Raw genomic sequence first — 24,856 nt, forward strand, 5'->3', positions numbered from 1 at the left:
ATCATTCACTGACCAGGGGAAATGAAGGAGGTATGAAACATGAGTAGAGACTGAATATGCTTAAACCGATTAATACAGTACACAGAAGTAGCCTTTGCTTTAAGAAAATACAGAAAACGGAGAAACCTTCTCACAGTTATTTTGGTACTTTTTGGTTCATGCTCTATCTCACAAACAACGGGTTAGAAAGAACTCCCCTGTCGCACGCCCAGAATTATCCTTAACCATTTCCAATTTGATTTATTTAAACTATGAAAGGTTGAAGAACGGTGTATGCTTCAAGGGGAGGCTGGGTGAGTGTTGTGAAGGAGGACAAACAAGGACAATTACCAGAATAAACATGAATGTAATTTTCCCTATCTAATAGCTCTGTTCTCAACTAGGCATCAAACAAATCTATTGCCTAGATTGAATTTCCAAGGCTAAAACAGAATAATGCTTGCAAAAATCATGCTTAGTGGCCCCTGTCACTGCCGGCAAATGTATGTTAAGCACACTTTATTGAAATGTCAAAAACTGAACTTCCCTAATGTACAAATTTAAAATACTAGACTGCTTGCAGAAATGTAATTTGTCTATTTATTACTCGAGGAAATCACACTTTAAGTTCTGATTAGTGGTTAAGACACACTGAAAGGTATTATTTCCAGGTATATTTTCAGAGATGACAAAACGTCTAGCTTGTGTAATGTATCTTCATCTGAAAAAGTGTGGTTGTAGATGGAAAACAGAAAGAATTATTTTCCGCTTTAAGTGAAATTCCATAAAGTCATGAATGTGACAGATACGTACGTCTGGGGTGGCAATGTTTTACATAAAGCAGAACTATTAAAGAGGTAAAGTAAAGCAACTAAATCATCAACAGGACCGATCCTGTAGGAAATGGAATCTCTAGAAGCAGGACAAAAGGCACCCAATCAGTAGGAGAGTCAGAGTCTCAGAGTGCTAAGGAGTAACATATTTGGGTGTTTCTAACATCCTCAGACTTGGAGACTCTCTTGACCAATTACACAGCGGATGCTTACGATGAGTCTCTTCTCTGGGCACTTCATGTATGAGCCTTTTAAGAGAGCAGCCAGAGTAGTTTCAGCTCTGGAAGAAAGGTGTAACCTCTCATGACATAGAGGCTGAGATAAAGAAAGAGGGACCGGAACCTCAATTGGTTTCCAAGGTTGTTTGCCCCTGAGGTTATGGCATCGGACCTGAAGATGGCTGTGTAACTGTGTCATCTTGAGCAGTCAGAATAGAGACTGCATCCTTAGCAGAAGGTTGACCTAAGACCGGAGATGGACGAACATTACTTTTCCAAGACTTCCATGAAGAAGGTGAACCTGCTGTAGTTCAAGAGGGTGAGATTCAGAGAGATGAGGACTAACTCCCCCCTCATGCTGATATTACTTTGGACATTGAATGGACCCTGAACTTTGACTCCATTACAGCAGAATTATATGTATGCTTTAGCTCTGCTTCACGAAATGTGTGAAAGAAAGATCATCTTCAGGTCGATTGCAAAAGCAGTGGTCAACTCAAATTGACCATTCATGGAAGCAGTGGAGTGACTCTTCTGCCAATCTTGCCTTTTTCTTTGAGGGGCACAGTTTAACTGTCCGATTCCTGTATGACATAATTCTATAAAATATCAAAGTCCTTTTTGGGTGCGAGAGTCAAAAAGACAGACACCATACCACCACAAACTGGACACTTGTTAACAAGTGAGGGCATGATAGCTAAAAGGAATTGATACACCTTCCGAGATTAGCAAGGAAAACGTGGCTTTCACCAAGAAAAAATAATGAAAAGGGTATGATGTTAAGTGAAACAAATAAAACTCCATATAACCTATTGATTTATCCAAAAGCAGTGTTTTAAAAATTTGAATTGTTTTTGTTTAACTTTGTTTTTATTGAAGGAGGAGGGCGGTGGCAGTGTCCTCCTGAATCATTGTACGGCCACACAGGTTCCCAGTGCCATTACTTTTACTATTCTGATTTTAAAAAGCATTTCTTCCGTATTTTAAACTTGGGGTGGAGGAGCCTGGAAACTACTCGGGGGACGCACGGAAGGATTGGGGGGTACTGTGAAGACTTACCCTAAACGTGAAGGCCTGAGCTCGGTGCGGTATCCTTCCCGCCATGGTCCGACGCGATAGCTAGTACCGTTGCGCGAAGGGCGGGGTAGGGAGAGCCAGGCATTTCCGCCTACTGCGGTTAGCGTTCTGGTCGCAGGGGAGCTCTGGCGTTAAGCTCACATGCCCCAGAGACCGCGCAGCAGACGCACCGATGGCGCGCCAAAGGCAAGCCCGTCTGCGCCCATCTGCGCCCGTCCGCGGCCGGCCGGGGCCCGAGGGCCAGAACCCCTGCAGGTTCTGTGGTAGGAAAACAATATGCTCTATGGCAGTGTTTCCCAAACTGGGGTCCGTGACACATTGCCAGGGGGTCCGTAGGATGCAGTTTTAAAAACACAGAAAAGTTTCTTGTATAATTAGCAACTTTCGAGCAACAATAAAAGTGTCAAGATAATGCCAGTGATTTATGTAACTGCTGGAGAGAGATGAGAGTTTTTTTCAGTGGCAGCTCTGACTTAACTAATGTAGCACAGAGGGTTAATGTGCCTACTGCAAAGAAAGTGTAACCTGCATTTAAAAAAGCAGTATTATATGTACATAGGACTGTGGTTACTGCTTTTGTCACAGAGTGACAATCGTAATCTAGCAGAGGGACCTATAAATTGTCATCAAAGAGCTGCTTGCAAACTGCATGATACTAGTTAGTAACTTATGTTTTTTCCCAGTCATTCATTATCCTGATGCTGCTAAAAAGATTTATTTGGGTTGAAATAAATTGTTAATGCTAAAATCAGTGCTAGCCACTGTGTTATGTTCTGAATCCTGAGTTTGTGCTTTTCCAGACCAAGCACTATTTAAAAATGCCTACCAGTATGAATGACATGTGAATACTACACCTTGTAGTCCCCTTTACCTTATGTAACATTTTCTATACACTGATTTACATGTATGATTCATTGTCTTTATATATGTGTGATGTAAAGTGCTCTGACATCCTACAATGGTATGAGGGATGCTATAAAACAAATTAAATACATGTGACAGAGGGGCTATTCCTTCAATATAAAATACTAAAGGCCAGATGTACGACCCGTTTTTATATGCGCAAACGGATTCGCAAACCCGCTTGAGCATGCAAAAACCTATTGGGCCATGTACATAGCCTATTTCGTGAGTCGCAATTTTTCTGCAACTCGCTAAATAGGTTTTGCAACTTGATATTTGGAAGGGGCATTCCCTTCCAAATAGCGAGTCTCAAAACCATGTACACATTTTTTGCGACTGCAATTGCGGACGCAAAACACTTGCAATTACCACCTACTTCAAGTAGATGGTAATGCATTCGCAAATGGGAAGGGTCCCCAGGGACCCCCTTACCCTTTGCAAATTGACGCAAAATTATTTTTTAAGGGCAGGCAGTGGTCCCAGGGACCACTGCCTACCCTTAAAAAATGAAACAAAAACGTTTCATTTTCTTTCCTTTTAAATGCATGGAAAACAAGCTGCATTTTGAAAAAGAAAACTGCTTTATTTAAAAGCAGTCCCAGACATGGTGGTCTGCTGAGCCTAGAAGGCCACCATCGTTGGGAGGGCTGGCATTCCCAATGGGCTCGCAAATTGCGAGAGGCTCATTAATGTTAATGATCCGCGCAATTTGCGACCCCATTTGGAATCCCAAACAATGTTAAACACACTGTTGTAAATTTCATTTAGCGACTCGCAATTATCCAGTCGCAATGTGTCGCCAATTGTGAGGCGCTAAATGTAATGGTCGTACATCTGACCCCAAAATCCTTAGTACATTGAGTATTTGTTTTGTGTGCTCACGTGTTTTTTTAAATTACTGTTTTAATATTTGAAATTTAACTCATACAAATTGCTTGGGGGTCCCCGGCTTCCAGTGGTGACTCAATGGGGGTCCTCAGAAGTCAAAAGTTTGGGAACCACTGCTCTATGGGAATTAGCAGCTCTAGGCACCAGGGTAGAGGACTACTGCAAACAGCATGAACCCAGAGAAGCTGAAGAAGAACATGAGATGCAGGCACTGTCCCTTTACAATTAATCCCCATTTGAGGGTCAGGGATTCTGGGCAGTTACTTAGCTGTGCCCTGATCAACTGAAGATCGCTTAGGAAGCACAGAATTGAGATACATGACTATCTGGTGGATAGTCAGGTGGGAATACTCTTCCTTACAGAGACATATTTTGATGAGGAGTCGACCCCGGAATTTTAGAGACACTTCCTTGTGGTTATGGTATTTGCAGAATAGACAGACCCATGGGGAGGGGAGGAGGGATCACCATAATCTATAAACATAATATACAGTGTACTTTAGAGCCGGCTGATATTGCAGAGAGTGAAGCAGGTTTTTTAGGTCGAGCAGACGTACTCTCAATGCGTGAGCATTGAGAGTGTCTGTCTCGACAACTATTGTTGCCGCTTTTTGGGAATGTGGACACCTATCTGGCACGAGCGTTTCCCTTGCAGTTTTCACCGCGGGAGCGCGCGCGTCTGCCCCGCGCATGCGCAGAGTAACTCTCAGCCATTTTTTTTTTCAGCCCCGAACCGAATCAGGTATCAGAGCGCTTTACATATAGGCAGCCCCCACCCCTCTGCATGCACGCACACACAGGCGAGCGCATGCACACACATACAGGCACACGGCACACAGACACTCGCTCACACACACACACCCCTCCCCCACAGTCACACACACGCACTCCAAGACACATACACACACGCACGCACGCACACACACAGCCCGCCACTCGCGCACGCGCACACATGCTCCCCCCTCGCCCCGCTCAGCAACCCACTCACCGGCTTCCTTCGTTCGGCGGCTCTCCTCAGATGCAGGGCCCGGCAGCAGGACTCTTCTTCCCTCCTTCGGCACCGGGGCGCAGGGTAGGCTCCTGCCTGCTCCGGTGCTCCCCTCCAAACACGGCTCCAATCGCGGCTCTTCCGGTTGTCGCGCCGGCCTGCCTGACTTCCTGGTCGCAGGCCGGCAGAGTGACGGCGGTGATTTGCGGTACTTATTTATTTAGTTATTTATGCATTTTTATTAGCGCGGACTTTACCCGAAGGCGGTATTAATTTATTTATGTATTTATGCATTTTTTTTGTACTAATCAGTATGTATGGATCGTGACTTTAATTTTGTAAGATTCACCAGATAACAATGATGTGTCAGAGCGTTTGACTTTGACAATGCTTGTTTGTTTACTCACTGCCTCCTTCAGCAGCGCCTTGGTTTTGTCTGGGCTGATTCCTCGCCAGCTGTTCAGCATCCAGGCAGACATTTGGGGCAGACAGTCTCTAGCCAGCGAGGCCGGAGAAGCCATTAAACGTAATTCTCTTAATTGGGTTCGTGCATGACACACAATGTGCACCTTTGCAACGGGTCCATTGAAACTGAATACATTCTAAAGCAATCACGAGAAGACACAAAGTAACCCGCCATTATGAAGCAACCCCAAACCGGTTTAGAACTGTAAGGAGCCTTTCCATGCCCCCAGAGCGCTTAAACAATAATACATTGAATAATAAAAAAAATAACGCTGTATTCTTTGTCGGAACCAACAGTTCAGCCTAACAAAATTCCTACAAGATTGCAGACAGGCAGAAATACAGCTGTAGGTGGTTGGACAATTGCGCTAACTCCCTAGGGGGTACTTTGCATGCAACTTTATCTTGAAAACAAAACAGCAGCCACAGAGCTCCCAAGATTCCGAGTTTGTGATTTTATAATGTGATACACCAAACTACAGGTCCCAGAATGCAAAGCAATAACCTGGACTGCATGGGAATTCGAGAGTTCTGCATACATTCTCTGCCCCCCCCGCTCCCCATGTGCACCATATTGTTTGTGCATATTTAGAGCCAACAATCTTGACACAGCCTTGATTTTAGTTTTTCTCTAAGACCAGAACAGTGTAGCTCACCACATGCAGTGAGTTATGTGTGACTGAGCAGAATCAGGTTTTTCGGCCAACAGCAGTGAGCACGGTGGGACTTTTGGGCCTATGGTTGTAAAGGGTATGTTAAACATGTGTAATACTGTTGACCGAAACATAACAGTTCTGATATGACGCGTGTTTGTTTCTTATAATACCCCTAACTACAAGAAACACCAAGAATTGCCACGCAAACATCCAACAACATAGTTGCCAAGTTTCCTAGGTGTGACTAGTTACTTAAATACCAAGACACAAACCTCACATGAACAATGTGTTTCCAAAACGTTTCAGCAGTAATCCTGTTTTTATTTGGACAATGTCAGTCTGTGCCATTTAAATTTGAATGCTGTTTACTTTTTTAAGAATCAACAAACCTCACGTGAACGGTGCGGTCTCAAAACGCATTGGCGCTAATCGAGTTTCAGAAATTGTGAGGAACTTTATAGTTAATGCTGTGTCTGTTGATATATTTTGCTTTCTACATTTTAATTAGGTTCCCTGTTTTTTATATCCAGTATATAAGTATATTGCTCTCTCATTACACTGCCCCCTCACACACTGTGCCCCCTCACACACTGCTCCCTCACACACTGTGCCCCCTCACACACTGTGCCCCCTCACACACTGTGCCCCCTCACACACTGTGCCCCCTCACACACTGCCCACTCACACACTGCCCACTCACACACTGCCCACTTACACACTGCCCACTCACACACTGCCCACTCACTGCGCACTCACACATTGTGCACTCACACTAGTTTAGGCCACACACACACACTGTACCCTCACACACCCCGCACCCTCACACACTCTCATTACACTGCACCCTCACACACTGCCCCCACGCACTGCCCCCTCAGACACTGCCCCCACACACACTGCCCCCACACACACTGCCCCTTCACACACTGCCCCCTCAGACACTGCCCCCTCAGACACTGCCCCCTCAGACACTGCCCCCTCAGACACTGCCCCCTCAGACAGACTACTCACATACTGCCCCCTCACGCACTGCCCCCTCACACAGACACAACCCCCCTACACACACAAACACACAACCACGCACGCAAAACCCCACACACACGCAAACCCCGCCCACACACATGCAAAACCCCCCACACACGCAAACCCCCCCACACACACACACGCAAAACCCCCCACACACATACACACACACAACCCCACACACACAACCCCACACACACACAACCCCACACACACACAACCCCACACACACACAACCCCACACACACACAACCCCACACACACACAACCCCACACACACACAACCCCACACGCGCACACAACGCCACACACGCACACAACCCCACACACGCACACAACCCCACACACGCACACAACCCCACACACGCACACAACCCCACACACGCACACAACCCCACACACGCACACAACCCCACACACGCACACAACCCCACACACGCACACAACCCCACACACGCACACAACCCCACACACGCACACAACCACACGCACACAACCACACGCACACAACCACACACGCACACAACCACACACGCACACAACCACACACGCACACAACCACACACGCACACAACCACACACGCACACACGCACACAACCACACACGCACACAACCACACACGCACACAACCACACACGCACACACCCACACATGCACACACACACACACACACAAACACACACACACACACAAACACACACACACAACCACAACCAGACACAATCACACACCAGGATAGCAAAACATAGCATAGCAAAACAAAACATAGCATGGCATAACAAACATAGCATTGCATAACAAAACAAAACCTAGCATAACAAAGCATAGTTTAACAAAACACAACAAAACATAGAATAACAAAACATAGCATAGAATAACAAAGCATAGCATAGCAAAACATAATAAAACAGCACCACTCAGCACCACTCAGCACCACCACAGCATCACTCCGCACCACCACAGCATCACTCAGCACCACCACAGCATCACTCAGCACCACACTCGGCGCCACCCCAGCATCACTCGGCGCCACCCCAGCATCGCTCAGGGCCACCCCAGCATCACTCAGGGCCACCCCAGCATCACCCAGCGCCACCCCAGCGCCACTCAGCGCCACTCCAGCATCACCACATCATCACTCAGCGCTACCCCAGCATCACTCAGCACCTACACATTATCAATCAGCACCCCCACAGCAGCACCCCCACACACCACCACACACCACCACAGCATCACTCAGCACCACTCGGCACCACCACATTATCACTCAGCACCATCACAGCACCACTCAGCACCACCACAGCACTACCACAGCACCACCACATTATCACTCAGCACCACCACGGCACCACTCTGCAGCACCACAGCACCACTCTGCAGCACCACAGCAACACTCTGCAGCACCACAGCATCACTCTGCAGCACCACAGCATCACTCTGCAGCACCACAGCATCACTCTGCAGCACCACAGCATCACTCTGCAGCACCACAGCATCACTCTGCAGCACCACAGCATCACAGCATCACTCTGCAGCACCACATCATCACTCTGCAGCACCACAGCAGCATCACTCTGCAGCACCACAGCATCACCCTGCAGCACCACAGCATCACTCAGCTCCACTCCAGCACCACCACATTATCACTCAGCACCACCACAGCGCCACTCCAGCACCACTCGGCACTACCGCATTATCACTCAGCACCACCACAGTGCCACCACAGCACCACTCAGCACCACTCAGCACCACCACAGCACCACTCAGCACCACCACAGCACCACCACATTATCACTCAGCACCACCACATTATCACTCAGCACCACCACATTATCACTCAGCACCACCACATTATCACTCAGCACCACCACATTCTCACTCAGCACCACCACATTCTCACTCAGCACCACCACATTCTCACTCTGCAGCACCACAGCATTACTCTGCAGCACCACAGCATCACTCAGCGCCACTCCAGCACCACTCAGCACCACCACATTATCACTCAGCACCACCACATTATCACTCAGCACCACCACATTATCACTCGGCACCACCACATTATCACTCAGCACCACCACATTATCACTCAGCACCACCACATTATCACTCAGCACCACCACATTCTCACTCAGCACCACCACATTATCACTCTGCAGCACCACAGCATTACTCTGCAGCACCACAGCATCACTCAGCGCCACTCCAGCACCACTCAGCACCACCACATTATCACTCCGCACCACCACAGCGCCACTCGGCACCACTCAGCACCACTCAGCCCCACCACAGCACCACCACATTATCACTCCACACCACCACATTATCACTCCGCACCACCACATTATCACTCCGCACCACCACAGCATCGCTCTGCAGCACCACAGCATCGCTCTGCAGCACCACAGCATCGCTCTGCAGCACCACAGCATCGCTCTGCAGCACCACAGCATCACTCAGCGCAACCCCAGCATCACTTAGCGCCACCACATTACCATCCGCGCCATCACAGCATCAATCTGTGCAACCATTTAACAACAACTGGTTCAAATATGTTCTCTCAATGTTTCACGCTTTAATACAAATGTCACAAAAAGATGGTAATATTTCACCTCTGTTCTTGGATTTTCATCACAATAAAATACACTGAACATAATCTTCACAAAAGTTATTTACAAAGTTTAAGCTATTTCCATTATAAATTACAATCACTTTTATTTAAGTATTAATTATTTAAAAAAATTAAAAGCCATTGTTGGGGGGAGGAGCCTAGCTCGCGACCGAGATGGCCGCGCTTTAGCTCGGCTCCGTTCGCCTGCCTGTGTTTTTCACATTTATCCTGCATTTATCCTGCCCCGGGAAGCCCTCCTTGCTGTGTGGTACTGCTACGACGCACTGCAGGCACTTACCACTTGTTCCGGTTGTCCTGGCTGCTGTGGGTCCGGTGCAGTGTCCCCGACCGTTCCCGGGACTCGAGAGCGGACTGGCCTGGTTCTTCGTCCCGGCTCCTGGGCCGGATGCAGCCTGCGGGCTTGCCCTTCGGGACACGCTGGAGGTGATTGGAGGGCCGCTGTTCGTGTGAGCCGGAGGTTCCTGGCTGAGAGAATCCTGTGTGGCAGCAGCCTTGGATGGTGACGCTGCCCTTCATTATTGGGGTTCCTCGTGTGTTCGGCTTCCTCCCCCTTTGTTCTCCGGTCCGGCCATTTTGTTCTTTGCCGCCCGGACTCGGAGAACGGGACTGGCGACATTGGGGGGCCGGCGAATCTCCTTCTTCTGGTGGCCCCCCTTCCTGTCCGGGGTGTTCTTTTGCCTGTCGGCGGGACTTCATCTGCTTTACTGCCGCCCCGGCGGAGGTTGTTGGCCGCGCGGCCTGTTCGGGCTCTCAAGATGGCGACCAGCCCCGTTTGTTTGGGCCGGGCCCAGACGAGCACTGGGGGCCCGCCACAAGGCCCGGGTGTCGGATACTGTGAATGTTTTCCTGCACTTAAGGGGATCCTGAACATCCTGCTCTCCTGGCGGCTATCGGTGGCCGCGCCACTCCTGGCTCTCGAGACGGTTCCTCACTACGGGCCTCCCGGGCCCCCGCGACCGGATGAGGCATTGATATCGCGGGGTGTGGCTGGTACTCTCCTGGCGGACTCGGCCCCGGCTGCTGCCCCGGAGGCGCGCAACCTGATGGCGCCTTCTCCTCCTGTGCTGCCTCCCTTGCCCTTGGCCCGGGAGCCGGATTTTGTTTTGCCGGACTTTCATGCTTCTCCTGGTCCCTCTCAATCACCACTGCCCGATGACGTCTCCTGTGCTGGCCCGGATGGGTCGGCTTTTATGGCTATATCCTTGGAACTGTGCCTGCATCGTTTGCTACATTCTGTGTATTTCCTGGATCTTCCGTGCTTTTCTTCCTGTGACTTTTTTGGACTGCCGTTGGACTCTCCTGCTGCCTGCCTTCTGTTCTTTCTGGCAGGGTCCTCGTTGGATCGGACCCTTACTGCTTTGGATAAAAAGGGTCAGGGCTGATGAAAACTGGCTCCTATATGCGGTGGTTCGTGAACGGTTCGGATGATCTCTGTGTCCTGATATGGTTCTGTGTAACTGGTTAGTGCTCCTGGACTTTGGCCTGATACTCTTTGGCTTCCCGAGGACTTGGACCCTTAACCCGGGCGGGTGGATGGGTGCATTTACTCCTGTCTTTGGCCCTCCCCCGTGTGTATGTTTGTATGTCTTTACTCCCTTCTTTCCTTCCCTCCCTTTCCCCCCCCCCCTTTTTTGTCTTTTAATTCCTACTTTTCTTGCTCCACTAAATTTCGGGTTCAACTTAGGGCGACAGGCACGCTGCGGGGGGGTAGGCCGTAGCCTTCTGCAGGGGTGCAGGGTGGGCTTAGGGGTGGGTTGGGGGGGTCTGTTTGTGTCGGGGGGTCTTTTTCCCCCCTTATTTTCCCTTTTTGTTCTATGGCTCTTGTGTATTCACTTTTTCGGGACTCTGTCACCTTGTATCTCTCCCCCGGGGGTTTTCTGTCCTTCTTCCGGTGTGTGGCTGATTGTGGTTTGCTGCCTATCCTGGTATTATGTTTCTGTTACATCGCATGCCGGTTTTATTGTCCTGTTTTTCCCCCTGAGGATGCATGGTCTGGCGGGTGTTCCTTCTGTTGTCTTTTTCCCCTCTTTCCCTTCCTCCTTTATGGAGGTGCCCTTTTTCCGTTGGGGTGCGTATTGTATAGTCTTTGTGATGGGGCTTTTTGACCACGTCTTCTTTGTTCGGGTGGGGGCGGAGGTGAGTGAGCGCGATTGATTGTTGCCACTGTCGCTATTTGTTGGTCTGATTCTGTTTTTGTCCCTTGCTCGATTTGATTATATGGCTTCATTTTCTTACGTTGTGTTTATAAAATGGCGGCTTGCCGCGGTCCCTCCCTTGTATTCTCATATACGGCCCGTTATTCTTTTGGTCCCCTCCCCGTGCTAGAAAACTTAACCTTTATTATCCTGCTCTTGCTGAACGCTCGATGGTTTTTCTTGTTTTGCCGGCGCTCCTATGTTATATCCTGTGCGGATCTTCTTTTTGTATGCTGGTTATTTGACCATTCTGTTTCTGGCCAGCCCGTGGGGTTGTAGGCCAGTATTTGTGAGCTTCATTGTCAATAAAGGTTTTCAACAAAAAAAAAAAAAAGCCATTGTTATTTGTAATATCAATACATCTAAGTCACGTAAATACAAAACATGTTGCATTACAAATGCTATAGGTGTCACATTTGTGAAAGTTATAACTATTGGCATTGTAAATGACAAAGCTATTAATTTAGCTATTTTGAAAACCAACACATAAATAAAAGAATTGTCATTTACAAGACCAATAGCTCAAACTTTCATAATGCGAGACCTATTGCATTGCAAATGCTTTTTTTTCTGTTACGGTCTCTAACAACTATGTTATTAAGGGATTTTTAGTTTATAGACCCCCGGGAATGCAATTTGCAGCAAGTCTTATTCAAAGTTTAATTCAGCCTGCCATCAGATATGAAAAGCTTCTTTTGTAGGGGGACCTGAACCTGCATTTGGATGACACCTCCAATGCAGTGGCCCAGGAGCTGCGACAAGAGCTTATAACTCTGCAAATGTCGTTAAAATCTCAGCTCCCTACGCATCAGTTGGGCCATTTATTGGACCCAATGTTTGGTAACTGGTAGACTCTAGAAATGGAACCCCCGGTACCTGTTATATGGTCCGACCATTTCCTGATCCCCTTCAGGGTAATGGGAACAGCAGACAAAATACCGGTGAAGGTGGGAGTTAAGGGGAGACAGAGAGATGGGCTGGCTTCTCCACTGAGAAGTTCCACACGGCCCTGGTATGTGAAGGACCGCCGGGTGGACTGGAAATAGACTCAGCCTGCGAGGCTCTGGACAGGCGCATCCTGGAGGCTCTTGGCAGCACGGCACCCTGGTCTAGTAAAGGGCCAGAGAGACAGATGAAATCTGCCCCATGGTTTGGCGTAGAGTTGAAGGAGGCGAAGACAGCATGCAAGCGCCTTGAGAGACGCTGGAGAAGAGGCTATTTGCCAACATATGGAATTGAATATAAAACCAGCCTTAAGGGGTATCACGCCCTAATTAGGAAAGCACGAACATCCTACTACACTGAAAGGATAGAAAAGGCAGACAGCTCAGTTAAGGAGCTGTTCTTGGTTTATAAAGAAATATCCTCGCTTTCGAGCTTAGAGGCACCTGTGACAGGATCCGTGGTATCCAGTAATCAGGTGGCAGAGTTTTTTGCTAATAAGGTGGAGAGGATCTACTCAACCTTTCCTGTGGAAGCCAGGGATGGGCATGGGTTAGAGGGTACACCCAGTAGCTCAATCGAGACAGATTGTCTGATAGAGTTTAGGGTCCCAGTTTGGGATACGATGAGCAAGATAGCGACTAGCATTAAATCCGGCTCACCCAAAGACCCTGCGCCTGCTAAAATCCTAAGAGGGAGTAATGAGACCTTAGAGACATTTATTAGACACCTGCTAGAACTCTCCTTAGTTCAGGCAGAATGCCGAAAACTTGGAAGGAGGCTGTAGTGCTCCCTTTGAAAAAAAAGCTGAATGTAAGTATGGAGCAGTTAAATAACCTGCGCCCTATTTCACTCCTGCCCTACTTCGCCAAGATTGCGGAGAAGGTGGTCAATCAACAACTGACTGCCCATATTGACACGCATAAGCTGCTTCATCCCACGCAACCTGGCTTCCACGCACTCCATTCGACAGAGCCAGCTATCCTTTTCTCCACAGAGACTCTGAGGGTCAAATGGCGGCACTTATTCTACTTGATTTAAGTGTCGCATTCGACACCGTGGCGCATCACACTCTGCTGCAGTGTCTTAGAAGGGGAGGAGTGGGGGGCAAGGCATGGGGATGGCTGGAATCTTTTCTCCATGACCGTAGTTTCCAAGTAGCACAGGGACCCTATAGGTCTAAATCCATTAGCCTGAAACAAGCGGCCACTCAAGGGTCCAGCCTCAGCCCGACCCTTTTCAACCTTTATGTGGCTCCTGTGGTTGAGATAACCGATAAATATGGGGTGGAAGTTGTGTCATATGCCGACGACACTCAGCTGGTTGTGGCTTTGGCACAGCCAAACCGAGAGTGCAGCCAGCAACTTCACCTCCTGTCTACAAGACCTAGCGGTCTGAATGTCCAGCTATTGCCTCAGACTGAACGGTGATAAAACTGAAGTGCTGATTGTTGGAAAGGCGCCGTCAGTATGGACCTCAGCATGGTGGCCTCAGACGCTTGGACCGCTTCCCTCACCCAGTGAACAAGTTAGGAACCTGGGGATCTGGATTGACTCTAAAATTTCACTCGAGTATCACACTAGACGTGTTGCGGGCACTTGCTTTGGCATTCTTCGAGGCCTCAGAAAGACTCTGGACTTACTACCTACAACAGCTAGGAAATCCTTAGTCCATGCCTGGCTTACTTCGAGGCTGGACTATGGTAACGCCCTCTACTTGGGAGCAAATGTAAGGTGCCTCCAAAGGTTTCAGCGCATTCAGAATGCGGCAGCCCGGCTGGGGTTGATGCTGCCTGAGAGAGCTCCCTCTAAGAAAGCGCTGGAGACGCTACACTGGCTGCGAGTCAAAGAACGAGTGCAGTTCAAAGCCCTGTGTGTCAGTCACCGGATCACATAGGGGAAAGGACCTTGTTATCTTCTGAATTTGCTAACCCCCCACAATCCGACCCGGGAATTAAGATCTAGTGGGGCACGATTAGTGAAGGTTCCTAAGGTCAGAAGAGCGAGAATGGGAGGGCGCTCATTCCGCCTCCTGGCAGCCCAACTATGGAATGGATTACCCCTCAAGCTCCGTCTGGAAACCTCAGAATTGGTTTTCCGTAAAGAGCTGAAAACCCACTTATTCCCTAGGGGATAGGTTTGAGGGGTTTGTTTTGGGAAGGGGGTGTTAGGATGGCACGGGAGACTCTGGGGTCTGTTACTTCAGCGCGGGGACACACTGGTTAGTGTAACCAGGCACTTTATACGTTCAGTTACATACATACATACATACATACAACAATTTGTAGTTTACTGTGTATTATTATATTTTCTGTGTTTAGTCCACATTGTTAATGCAAGACAGATCATGGCGTTATAGAAATAGATAACGCATTTACTACCTGCACATCAGCCAATTTCAACTGGTACAGGGTTCTTGTCCAATAATCGACTAAACATCATATTATACTGTTTTAACTTACTTAATATGTAGTCAACAACATAACCCAAAACTGAATGACCTACACCCGGAACACTTAGCGCGCCCATACACGTCTCCTGTGTTATATCTGCAATTCCCCCCCCCCCCCCCATGCACCGACCCAACATATCATTTAGTCTGTGGTTTTTATTTACTCAGTCACCCAATCCCCTTAATACATAATGAATACCAGACAGACGATATGCCCTGCAATGTGGGAGCTAAGTATACACACCTAAGCAGGAAGGCCAACTATGCACGCCCGAGTCCGTGTAGGATGGCAAGGCGAGGCCATGATCGCCTCCCTTCCTCCCCACATTATAAGCCTTCGACACTCGTATGCCCACTATCAAGTGCGGGCGTTACCCGTGGCGACTGCGGGCAGTCACGCCAAGCCATGCCCAAGTCTGAAAGTATTGCGTCACACGCCACGGGTAGACGTTGCTTACGCAGTCCTCTAGCATCTTCCCGCTTAAGAGCCACGCTTTCTGCCTGCGCCCAGCATAGTAGTGATTGGTACCTGGCCTCTGCTGCCTGGGGGTCCAGAGAATTCCAACAGCATGTGAGTAGCTTCTTGGCGACTATGAGTCCCTGGAGGTCATCTTGTGTTTTTTGGATCTGGGATACAGCCCCAAGATGCATTGCTCCCACGTCCAGTCAAGTTCCCGCTCTGTGCAATGACCTAAACAACTGGTGACCACTCTCCAGTAGGTACGAATGGCGGTGCATGACCACAGCATATGCAGTAGGTCTGCTCCAATTTTATTGCATCTCGCACATCTGGCATCAGTGCGATCAAAATATCTATTTATGCGCTCTGGTGTTCGGTAAGCTCTGTGAATAATATAACATTGTATGAGCCAGAATCGAAAGTTCTGAGGTATTCAAACCGGGCCCTTGAGAATATTTTCCCAATCCCTGTCCGTGGCGGGCCACTGCAAGTCCGCGTCCCATCGGGCTCGGAGGGATAGCAGGTGCGGCGCCGTGTGCGTTTGGAGGGACTCCGCAAACCACTTGGTTAGATGCCTGCCTGTGCCCAGCTCGTGCAAATACTGTACAGTTAAGTGGGTGGCAGGTTCCTGTGCTATATCGCCCCACAGCACGCCAATTGACCAAACAATTGCAGTATACAGGTGGAATTGGCCCTGTGGCAAGTCCGAACTCTCGGCTTGTTCTGCAAACTGGAGGAGCAGCCCATCATTATACAAGTCAGACAGCGTCTGCACCCTGGCGTCATCCCATCGCGTGAGCTTTGCACTGGTTATTGCCTTAAGCCGTCTGGGGGTTCCCAGGATCGGGAGTGATGGCACGTATGGTGCAACACTACGCGTGCTGTAAAGACTGCGCCGGTAACATCAATATGCCACCCCTACCAAGAGCTGTAGAGGCGCACTGCCTGTCCGGCCCGAGTGAAACAATGTTACTATCTGAGCCTGTGTGAGCTCAGGTTCCTGCGTTGCAGTGTCAGACAGCTGACGTGCGCCAATCCAACGCGCCACCAATTGGAGCTGTGACACTAAATAATATTGCTCCAAATTAGGTAGTAAGAGTCCACCCCGGTTGGTCGGCTGATACATTTTAGCGAGTGACACCCTACTACGTGTCCCATGCCATACTAATCGCCTCACGTCCGATTCCAGAGATTCAAAGAACAGTGGTCTAAGGTGTAACGGCAAGTTTGTAAAATGGTAGAGAAAGCGCAACAGTACCACCATTTTTAGTAGTGCAATCCTGCCCATGACTGCCAGTGGTAAGGTAGACCAAAAAGACATCTGCACTCGTATATCGGTGACAGCTCGGGTCAGGTTCCCCACCAGCAGGTCTTGTGTGTCTCTATAGATCAGGATCCCCAGATACCGAAACGCCTAGGTCTGCCAGTTGACACTTCTGCCACTGATAACTAGGTGCGGATCAGGAGTAGCTACTGCGAAAGGATATAAGCACGACTTGTCCCAATGCACTTTCAGGCCTGACACTGAAGCGAACTCAAGAAGTTTGGCTTCAATCGCTGCATGTCCCTGCCCCACATCCCTAAGAGAGATCAACATGTCGTCTGCATATAAGGAGACAGCATGTATACCGTCCCCCAGCGGTATTCCCCATTCATCCTGCGTGGTCCGAAGTGCTACCGCCAATGGTTCAATGGCGAGCGCAAATAGCAGGGGGGAGAGCAGGCAGCCTGTCTCGAACCCCGTTCAATGGAGCCGCGCCCTGAAACTTATGGGCCTGTCTTGACTCTGGCCGTGGGACAAGTATAGAGCAGCTTGACAAGATTCAAAAAGGCGTCCCCCAAACCGTAGCAACACAGCGCAGCAAACAGAAACCCCCACTCCAGGGTGTCAAAAGCTTTCTCAAGGTCTAACACTAGGCATCCAGCATGCGGCCAGCCGTGCCCCGAATAATGCGCCACGCGAAAGAATCGCTGCAGGTTTAGCGATGTGTTCCTGGCTGGCACGAAGCCATTCTGGTCCACATGCGCTAATTGCGGTACCAGGAGGGCCAGCCTACCCGCAAGTATTTTTGCGAGGATCTTCTAATCTGAGTTGAGTAGGGCTAGCTGGCGATAAGACCCCAGGAGCTCCGCATCTCTGTGCGGCTTGGGCAGGGACACCAGCAGGGACTCTCAAAGTGAATCTGGAAGAATGCCTTTCTCCTGGGCACTTTGGTACATTGCGAGTAGGCGCGGTGCCAGAGTCTGTGTATAGGCTTTATAATATTCAGCCGGGAAGCCGTCCAGCCCCGGTGCCTTGCGAGTGGCTAATAAGCTGACGGCCATCGGCACTTCCGACAGTGTGAGCGGTTCATCTAACTCGGCACTTTGGTCATCTGTGATCTGGCCCAGGGGTAGAGGGGTAAGGAATGCGTCTACGTCCGCTAGTGTTGCGCAGCATATCGACTGGTATACTCTAGTGTAGTGGCTGGTAAATGCCCCATGTATGTCGCGTTGTGTACTAAGTATCACCCCCTCCGCAGACCGAAGTCTTAGTATGGGTGTCTGTGTGGTTTCCTGCCGGATCATGCGCGCCAACAACCAGCCCGCGCTATCTGCCGCTCCCAGCGTACGCTCTGCATAGGAAGCATAATTCAGGCTGCGTAGTCGCTCCATCACCTCCGCATGCTGAGCCCGCTGAGCCTCTATGCCATGTTAAAGTTGTAATGTTTTAAGATATATATTTCACACTAGATAAAAAGAAAATGCTTAACTGACTAATGCAGGGCATTATATGATGCTGATGTTTTCCAAAGTTCTTAAAGGGGCAGAGTCTGTTTTAAAGTGTTTGCAATTTGGCTGATTTGTTTGCAAATAGTTAACTCAAATACATCAGTATATTCTCTATTTATACATTAGTGGTGAAGCCCATGAAGAACTGTGATTCCAGAAACTACGCACCCATATGGATAGTATAAAGTCCTCTACTTTACTCCCTATCCAAATAATATCTTCTGATTCAAGTACTGTACAAAAGGATTTATGGTTTGTAAAAGGAGAAAGGCTGTCTGGCAGCACCTAGCGACTTACAGGGGAACTTTATTACACAGCAAACATTCTCTATGATATGGCTAGGCTTTCTTTTAAAAAAAAGATAGGAAACAGATTAGAACAGCTAGCCTTTCGAACAGTTTGCTGTCTCAGCTCATCAAAAAAGGGACTGTAATACTTTACTGGGAATGACAACCCTTTGACTGCGGATGGTGGGTCTGATACCAATTCACAGCCAGGTATTGCTAAAGAATCTTAATCTATAACCATCCATTAGGGACGACATGGATGCATAAGGCCATCAAGCCCAGAAGTCTTTCTAACCACCAAACAAGCACATATTGTACACTGATGTTGCAGGAAAAGTGGTGAAATGGTGAATGGTTGATGGCCATAACTCTGACTGGTTGTAGAAAAGCTAGGCATAAGGAAGAATCTATTATTGTTCCTGTATATTACAAGCTTCTGTGATGGCCCTTGTTGAAATTTCCTCAACATGATTTAAAACACAAATTTCTAACTAAACAAGGACTCCGTTCACTGTGTAATACTTTAGGAAAGTTAAACAGGTATCGAGGGAGGGAGGGCGAGCAGTAAAGACTGGGAGACCCTTCATAAACTATCAGGTATAGCAGAGTTTAAGATAAAGGGTTATCATTTGGACTGATTACGTCTGATGGCAAACTTCCCATACCGTCATTGAATGCTCATGATTTGACCTTGAAATGTTCCCTGTACAAAGATACATTATCTAGTCTTCCCTCTTCTTGGTCTCCAAGATTGATGTGGTCATCAACATGAGGAACAATTCAACAAGGAAAAACTGGCTTAGGTTGTATCCAAGGAGGGGGGACTCAAAGAAAGTTTGCACTTCTGACAGCCCAGGCCTGCAAATATAGAATTTGTAGAATACATATTTTTACCATCAAAAAGTAAGCCCATGACTGTCCTGGATGCCCTTGGGTAACTAGGAAGTACGTAACCAAGTAGGGCATCTTGTGCACACAATGCTGTTCAGGGCCCTCTATGTCTTTATGTAGTTGCTGTAAAGCTACTTTTCTCTCTGAAAGCCAAAACAGAAGGAACACCGGATGATCTCTCAAATATCCAGCAGTCATGGAAATGGAAGGGATTTGCATTCAACCCCAGGTAATAATTGAAGAGAAAAGGGTGGTGCAGAAGCTTGGGCCTGCACTGTTGACATTAGATGAGAATGGTGTGATTTACACTGGACTAATCAGAGTCCGCTATCTTCTAAGGGACTATCCCAACCCTGGACCTCTACCAGGCTGCCCCATCACTGGTCTTACTTCAGATACTAGAACAACAGTCTTGTGATATAAACCCTCTACCTCACCTTGTCTGAAAGGCTAAGGTTATTTCACTAGTGTTCCCAGAGTAAAAGGTCTCTTATGACACCCGGAACAAGATGCTCTCATGGTTAAAGATTATGCACTCCTCTATTCCACCTGACCACTCTTTAAGACAAATGTAAATAGGGAACAAGGAAGGAGGCACTAAAAGATAAGGGTTCACATAAACAAAGCATCTCTGAACACAATAAAGCAACTGTTCACCACAGTCAACTCTATCTGATTTAACCCCAAACTGAACAAAAGGGTTAAAGAACTAGTTGAGGAAAATAGAGAAAAGTGCTACTCCAATGTAATTCAAAGGACATAAGTTAAATAAGTCACAACTTTTTGGTAAACAGATTTTGAACGCAGAGTTGGAAATCATGAGTGTTTTGGGCACAAATAAGGAATTTCGTCACACAAATTGGACTATTTTGGGGACTTGTGTGTATAGATTTTCAGAGGTGCAAAAGATGTGTACCTCAGGCGCAAACAATGGATTTCCCTTGCACAAAGTGACCTATTTTGTGGCCACAAATATGGGAACTCAGAAACAAGACCTCTGGGGACTCTTGAACAAGGCAACTAAAATCACAGTAAATGTGAGGATCAAACTGTTTATTGGGCTGATTTTTAAATGAGGCGCACCCCCCTTTTTTTAAACCAAAAGTATTATTTATGTTTTTTCCAAGGAAAACCAAGAATATTAATCCAGAATGCACAAACAGGAAGGAACTTTCTATCATTAGTCTTGTTGAGTAAGTTATTCGTGTCAACAAGGAGTGTGAGAAAGTCATTGTGGAGAGTGAAGAGGCCTACATATAGCAATGTAATATTTTCGACCATGTGAGACCTAGAGAGAATATAAAATGCGCTAAACATATTTTAATGAAAGGGAGAAAGAGGCATATAATTGAAAAGTGTGTCACTCACCCTCTGTACCCGCTCATTAGTGGTGAAGTGCACAAAGCTCCGAGGCTCGGGATCTGAGCCAGTGCTGCCCAATGCATACATAGAAAATCGTGGAAGCTGCCTCGTCAGTTCAAACACGTGAAACTGAGTGCTGAAGGGAAACAAATCAACTTAAATGTAGACAGTAACTAGTTTTGCTACCTTTAAAACAAAAAGTAATCACTCATAATCAATGCTTTATCCTTTGCTTGTATTTTTTTATATATTTATTTTTTATTATTTGAATTTATAATGCGCTGCAGCTACCCAAAAAGGGTTTCCCGGGTTGGGTTTATAATGTCTAAAGGCATCACTGCAGAAAAACATTGTCTTTCCATCACTATTTTATTGTCTGCCCCAGTTTTCACAGTGCTTCATCACTTGGACAGGTAGTTCACTTTGTAGCGTGAGACAACCCAACAAAGCTCAACTTTGCAGAAAACAGTAAAAGCATTTTTAGGAGTTGACCTCCTACTCTGAAGCTGAGGTGGAGGAAACAAAAGAACAAAATGGAAGGGAACTAAAGAAAGCTGAAGGAGAAAAAATGTATGCTAATCAAACAAGTTACTTACCTTTGGTAACGCGTTATCTGGTAGAGACTATCAACCCGCAGATTTATTACCTTAGAATATTCCCCAGGTGACAGACTGGATCCGGAAACTCTTGAGCAGTAATTCTGTGTGCCAGTAGGTGCAATCGGTTCTGTGTTAGCCACGCCAGCTACTACGTCGTATATAGGCACCATTCTAGTATGCTGACATCAGCCACAATAGAAAGCAGATGGACCAGTGTGTGGACACTAAGGACCTACAGGGATTTTTTAGAACAGTTTGAAGAATTGGGGAGGATGGAAGGGTCGGTATGAAATCTGCAGCTAGACAGAATCTCTACCAGATAAGGTGTTACTGAAGGTAAGTAACTTGTTCATCTGACTTCTAGCGACAAATTCCTTATCTTAGAATAGCTACCCAAGCAACACCTCCCCGGTGGAAGGTCAGTGAACAGGTTCGGACCAGGAATTCCTGGAGGACTGAAAAGGTAAAGTTCCTGTCACGCCGAAGCTAACTATGAAGGTAGTAGTGTTTAGTAAGGGTGTGCAGAGAAGCCCACGTAGCAGCCTGACAGATAGCCAGGAAGAGGACTCCACAAGCCAAAGAGCACCTGGAGCTCGCTAACCCTCCTGGCTGATGTGATGGCCACTAAGAAGGTTGTGTTAATGGATAGTCAAGCAATGCAGAGGACAGCTATGCATCAGCTTGAATGGTGAGCATATCAAGAAAGTTAAAATGATGTCCCACTGAGGCATAATGAAGGGTTTTGGAGGAAACATACACTGTAGTCCTTTTAAGAAACGAGTCACGACTGCTGACTTGAACAGAAAGGGTGGGTCCGGCAACCGTAAGAAACTCAATATGGCCGAAAGATACCCTTTACTGTGCCCATAGCCTGTAAAGGGCTATAAATAACACAAACAATAACACCTTGGATAAGGGCACTAGCGCAAGATGGCCACAGAGCTGGAGCAGCAAAAGTAAGCTCCCGGGTTCGGGATCACAAATCAGTGAATATCCTGTTTATACCCTGCCATCCACCCCTCTGCTGTATAGCATTGCAACAAGAAACACACTGGGATTGAACCTATATCAGCGAAATTGGTTCTACTCACTGTGACAATTAGGAGATTCGAATTGCACCCAAGCACGATCGCAGGATATACGGATTCGATTGGACCTTTCTGCCAAGACAGTTGCACAGTAGCCGGTCTACCTGCATCCACGCCTGTCTTGGACATTCGATAATCTATGGTCCTGCACCGTGCATCACTGTGAAAGCGATGCAGAAAGCATCAAACTCATTGCGTCTCTTTACTGGAAGCCAGTGTAGTTGTATGAGTGCAGAGGCAGCAGATCTATGCTTAGGAATATTCAGCAGTATGCGAGCCGCAGCGTTTTTAAGAAGCTTTAGTGTGTAGAAGGATGCTGAGGTAACGTTGTTCACATGACCTTCGAACGTAAGCTTGGAGTCAAGAGTGTCTCTAGACAATTCTCCATTTTGGGGGCCCCTCCCTCCATTCACCGACTCAAAGGCCTCATCCTCACAACGGTGCTGCTCCTTAATACGCTAAACAGACATAGGACTTGTATGCTGACAGTGAAGAAAAACTCTGTAGCTCTCCTTGACAATGGAAAGAAAAGAAGGACTTTGCTGCACTGCTTCTGGAGTGACCATCTTTGAATGGTACTGGGTTGTCCCCTCTGATCTTCTACTCGCCCTAATCTGATAGCATATTCACTGCCACTCATGGTCTTGACTTTTATTTCTTTTAAAGAAGAGTTTAACAGGCACCGCTAATCCCGGTGAGATAAGCAAGTCTCTTAGGGATTCGCTTATACCATAAAGAAAAGCAAGAAACAACAGAAGGACTCCTCACTTCAGATCTTCTTATGAACAGGCTTATTGGAATAGCCCTGGACTGATACTTTCAGTACTTCTGCTTGAAGTAATACAGGCAGCCTTCTTCACCGCCATTCTTGGTCTACACTGCCACTACATCACCGCTGAGAGCACTCTCGCATATGCGACTACTCCTTTTCTATCCAATTCTTGTCTATAGACTCTCAACGGGATTATTTATTCATTTAATTTAAGGGTTCCTTGGCTAATATGGAGACAAACAACCTCAGCGCCAGTGATGGTTTGATGGCACTGGTAGGCCGTAATGCATTCAAGATGAATTACCCCGCCCAATCTATCCAAGAACGCTGCTTAGAGTTTCAAACATAATCTACACAAATGGAACTCTGAAACGATCATAGCAGATTCCTACTATTTTGCTAAGAAGGGTGCAGCAGCTACTGATTTAATCCTCTTCACCAACAGCAGAGCACAATGGAGAAGAGCTATAGCTGTGACGCTCCAAATAAGCACTGCCAGGAAAACATCCCATAATCTGCAAATCACCATATCATCCTCTCTGGTTTTCAAGTCAGAAGCAACCGTCTCCCTTTACAACAACGGGAACGTTCTCATCCAGTCTTCTGACCGTAATGTGAAGATGTTTGACAAAATGTTCCTGAAGATCAAAAACACGGTGTGGAACAATGTTCCCATCTCCTTTCAAAGTTAACATCTACCCATACACCCCGCGATCGAAACACAGACATCATCCTGATCCACCACTATCTTATATATGTCTTCTCATGCTCAACCCTGCCACTGGAACACGGGAACCACCACCAACGGCCCCAGATGACCTCCTCCTAATGATTAGTCATGCCCTTCCCCCATTATCCATGCAACTGATTTGCGCATGCCCTTAACTCATATAAGGCTGGGAACTGATACCCACAGAGATTTGTCAACAGTCTCAATTCGGAGATAACCATGGTTACTAATCAACCTCCTTCTAGCAAGGTCACCTCTTCCACTTACACATCTGCCTCACAGTCGGAGACCATACTGAGCATCCAGAACTCCAACCGGCTCGAAACGAACCCCGACAGCGCATGATGCCCGTAGCTGACACGCCTATTAGATCTCTTCCTATTCCTCCTCCTATCATCACATCTAGCAGCCCCTCTCCTAGCCCTATTCCACCAGTATTTTCCCTAATTCCTCTGCCCCTAGTCCGCAATACACTCTCATCCATAAAGATGACCCCTCTTCTCTTACAGAATCCACAAGGTGCAACATGCCCCTCAGACATAATTGGAATACATTTTGGTCTACCCAGCTAAGCAACCTGGAACACAAAATTGATAACACAATCAAGGGATTAAACATTGCAAACAAAAACATCAAGGAAACTT

At 47.5% G+C, this 24,856-nt stretch overlaps 1 protein-coding gene across 1 annotated transcript in view; it reads right to left on the minus strand.

Annotated features, from left to right (window-relative positions):
- BBS2 (Bardet-Biedl syndrome 2) overlaps positions 1-24,856 on the minus strand; it is a 353,876-nt gene that overhangs the window by 86,090 nt on the left and 242,930 nt on the right. The window contains exon 15 of the mRNA XM_078670690.1: positions 21,030-21,159. Within this exon, the coding sequence (XP_078526816.1) occupies positions 21,030-21,159 (130 nt within the window). The remainder of the gene's footprint in view (positions 1-21,029; positions 21,160-24,856) is intronic.

This window comes from Lissotriton helveticus, chromosome 12, assembly GCF_964261635.1.
Source record: "Lissotriton helveticus chromosome 12, aLisHel1.1, whole genome shotgun sequence".
Classification (NCBI taxonomy): Eukaryota; Metazoa; Chordata; class Amphibia; order Caudata; family Salamandridae; genus Lissotriton; species Lissotriton helveticus.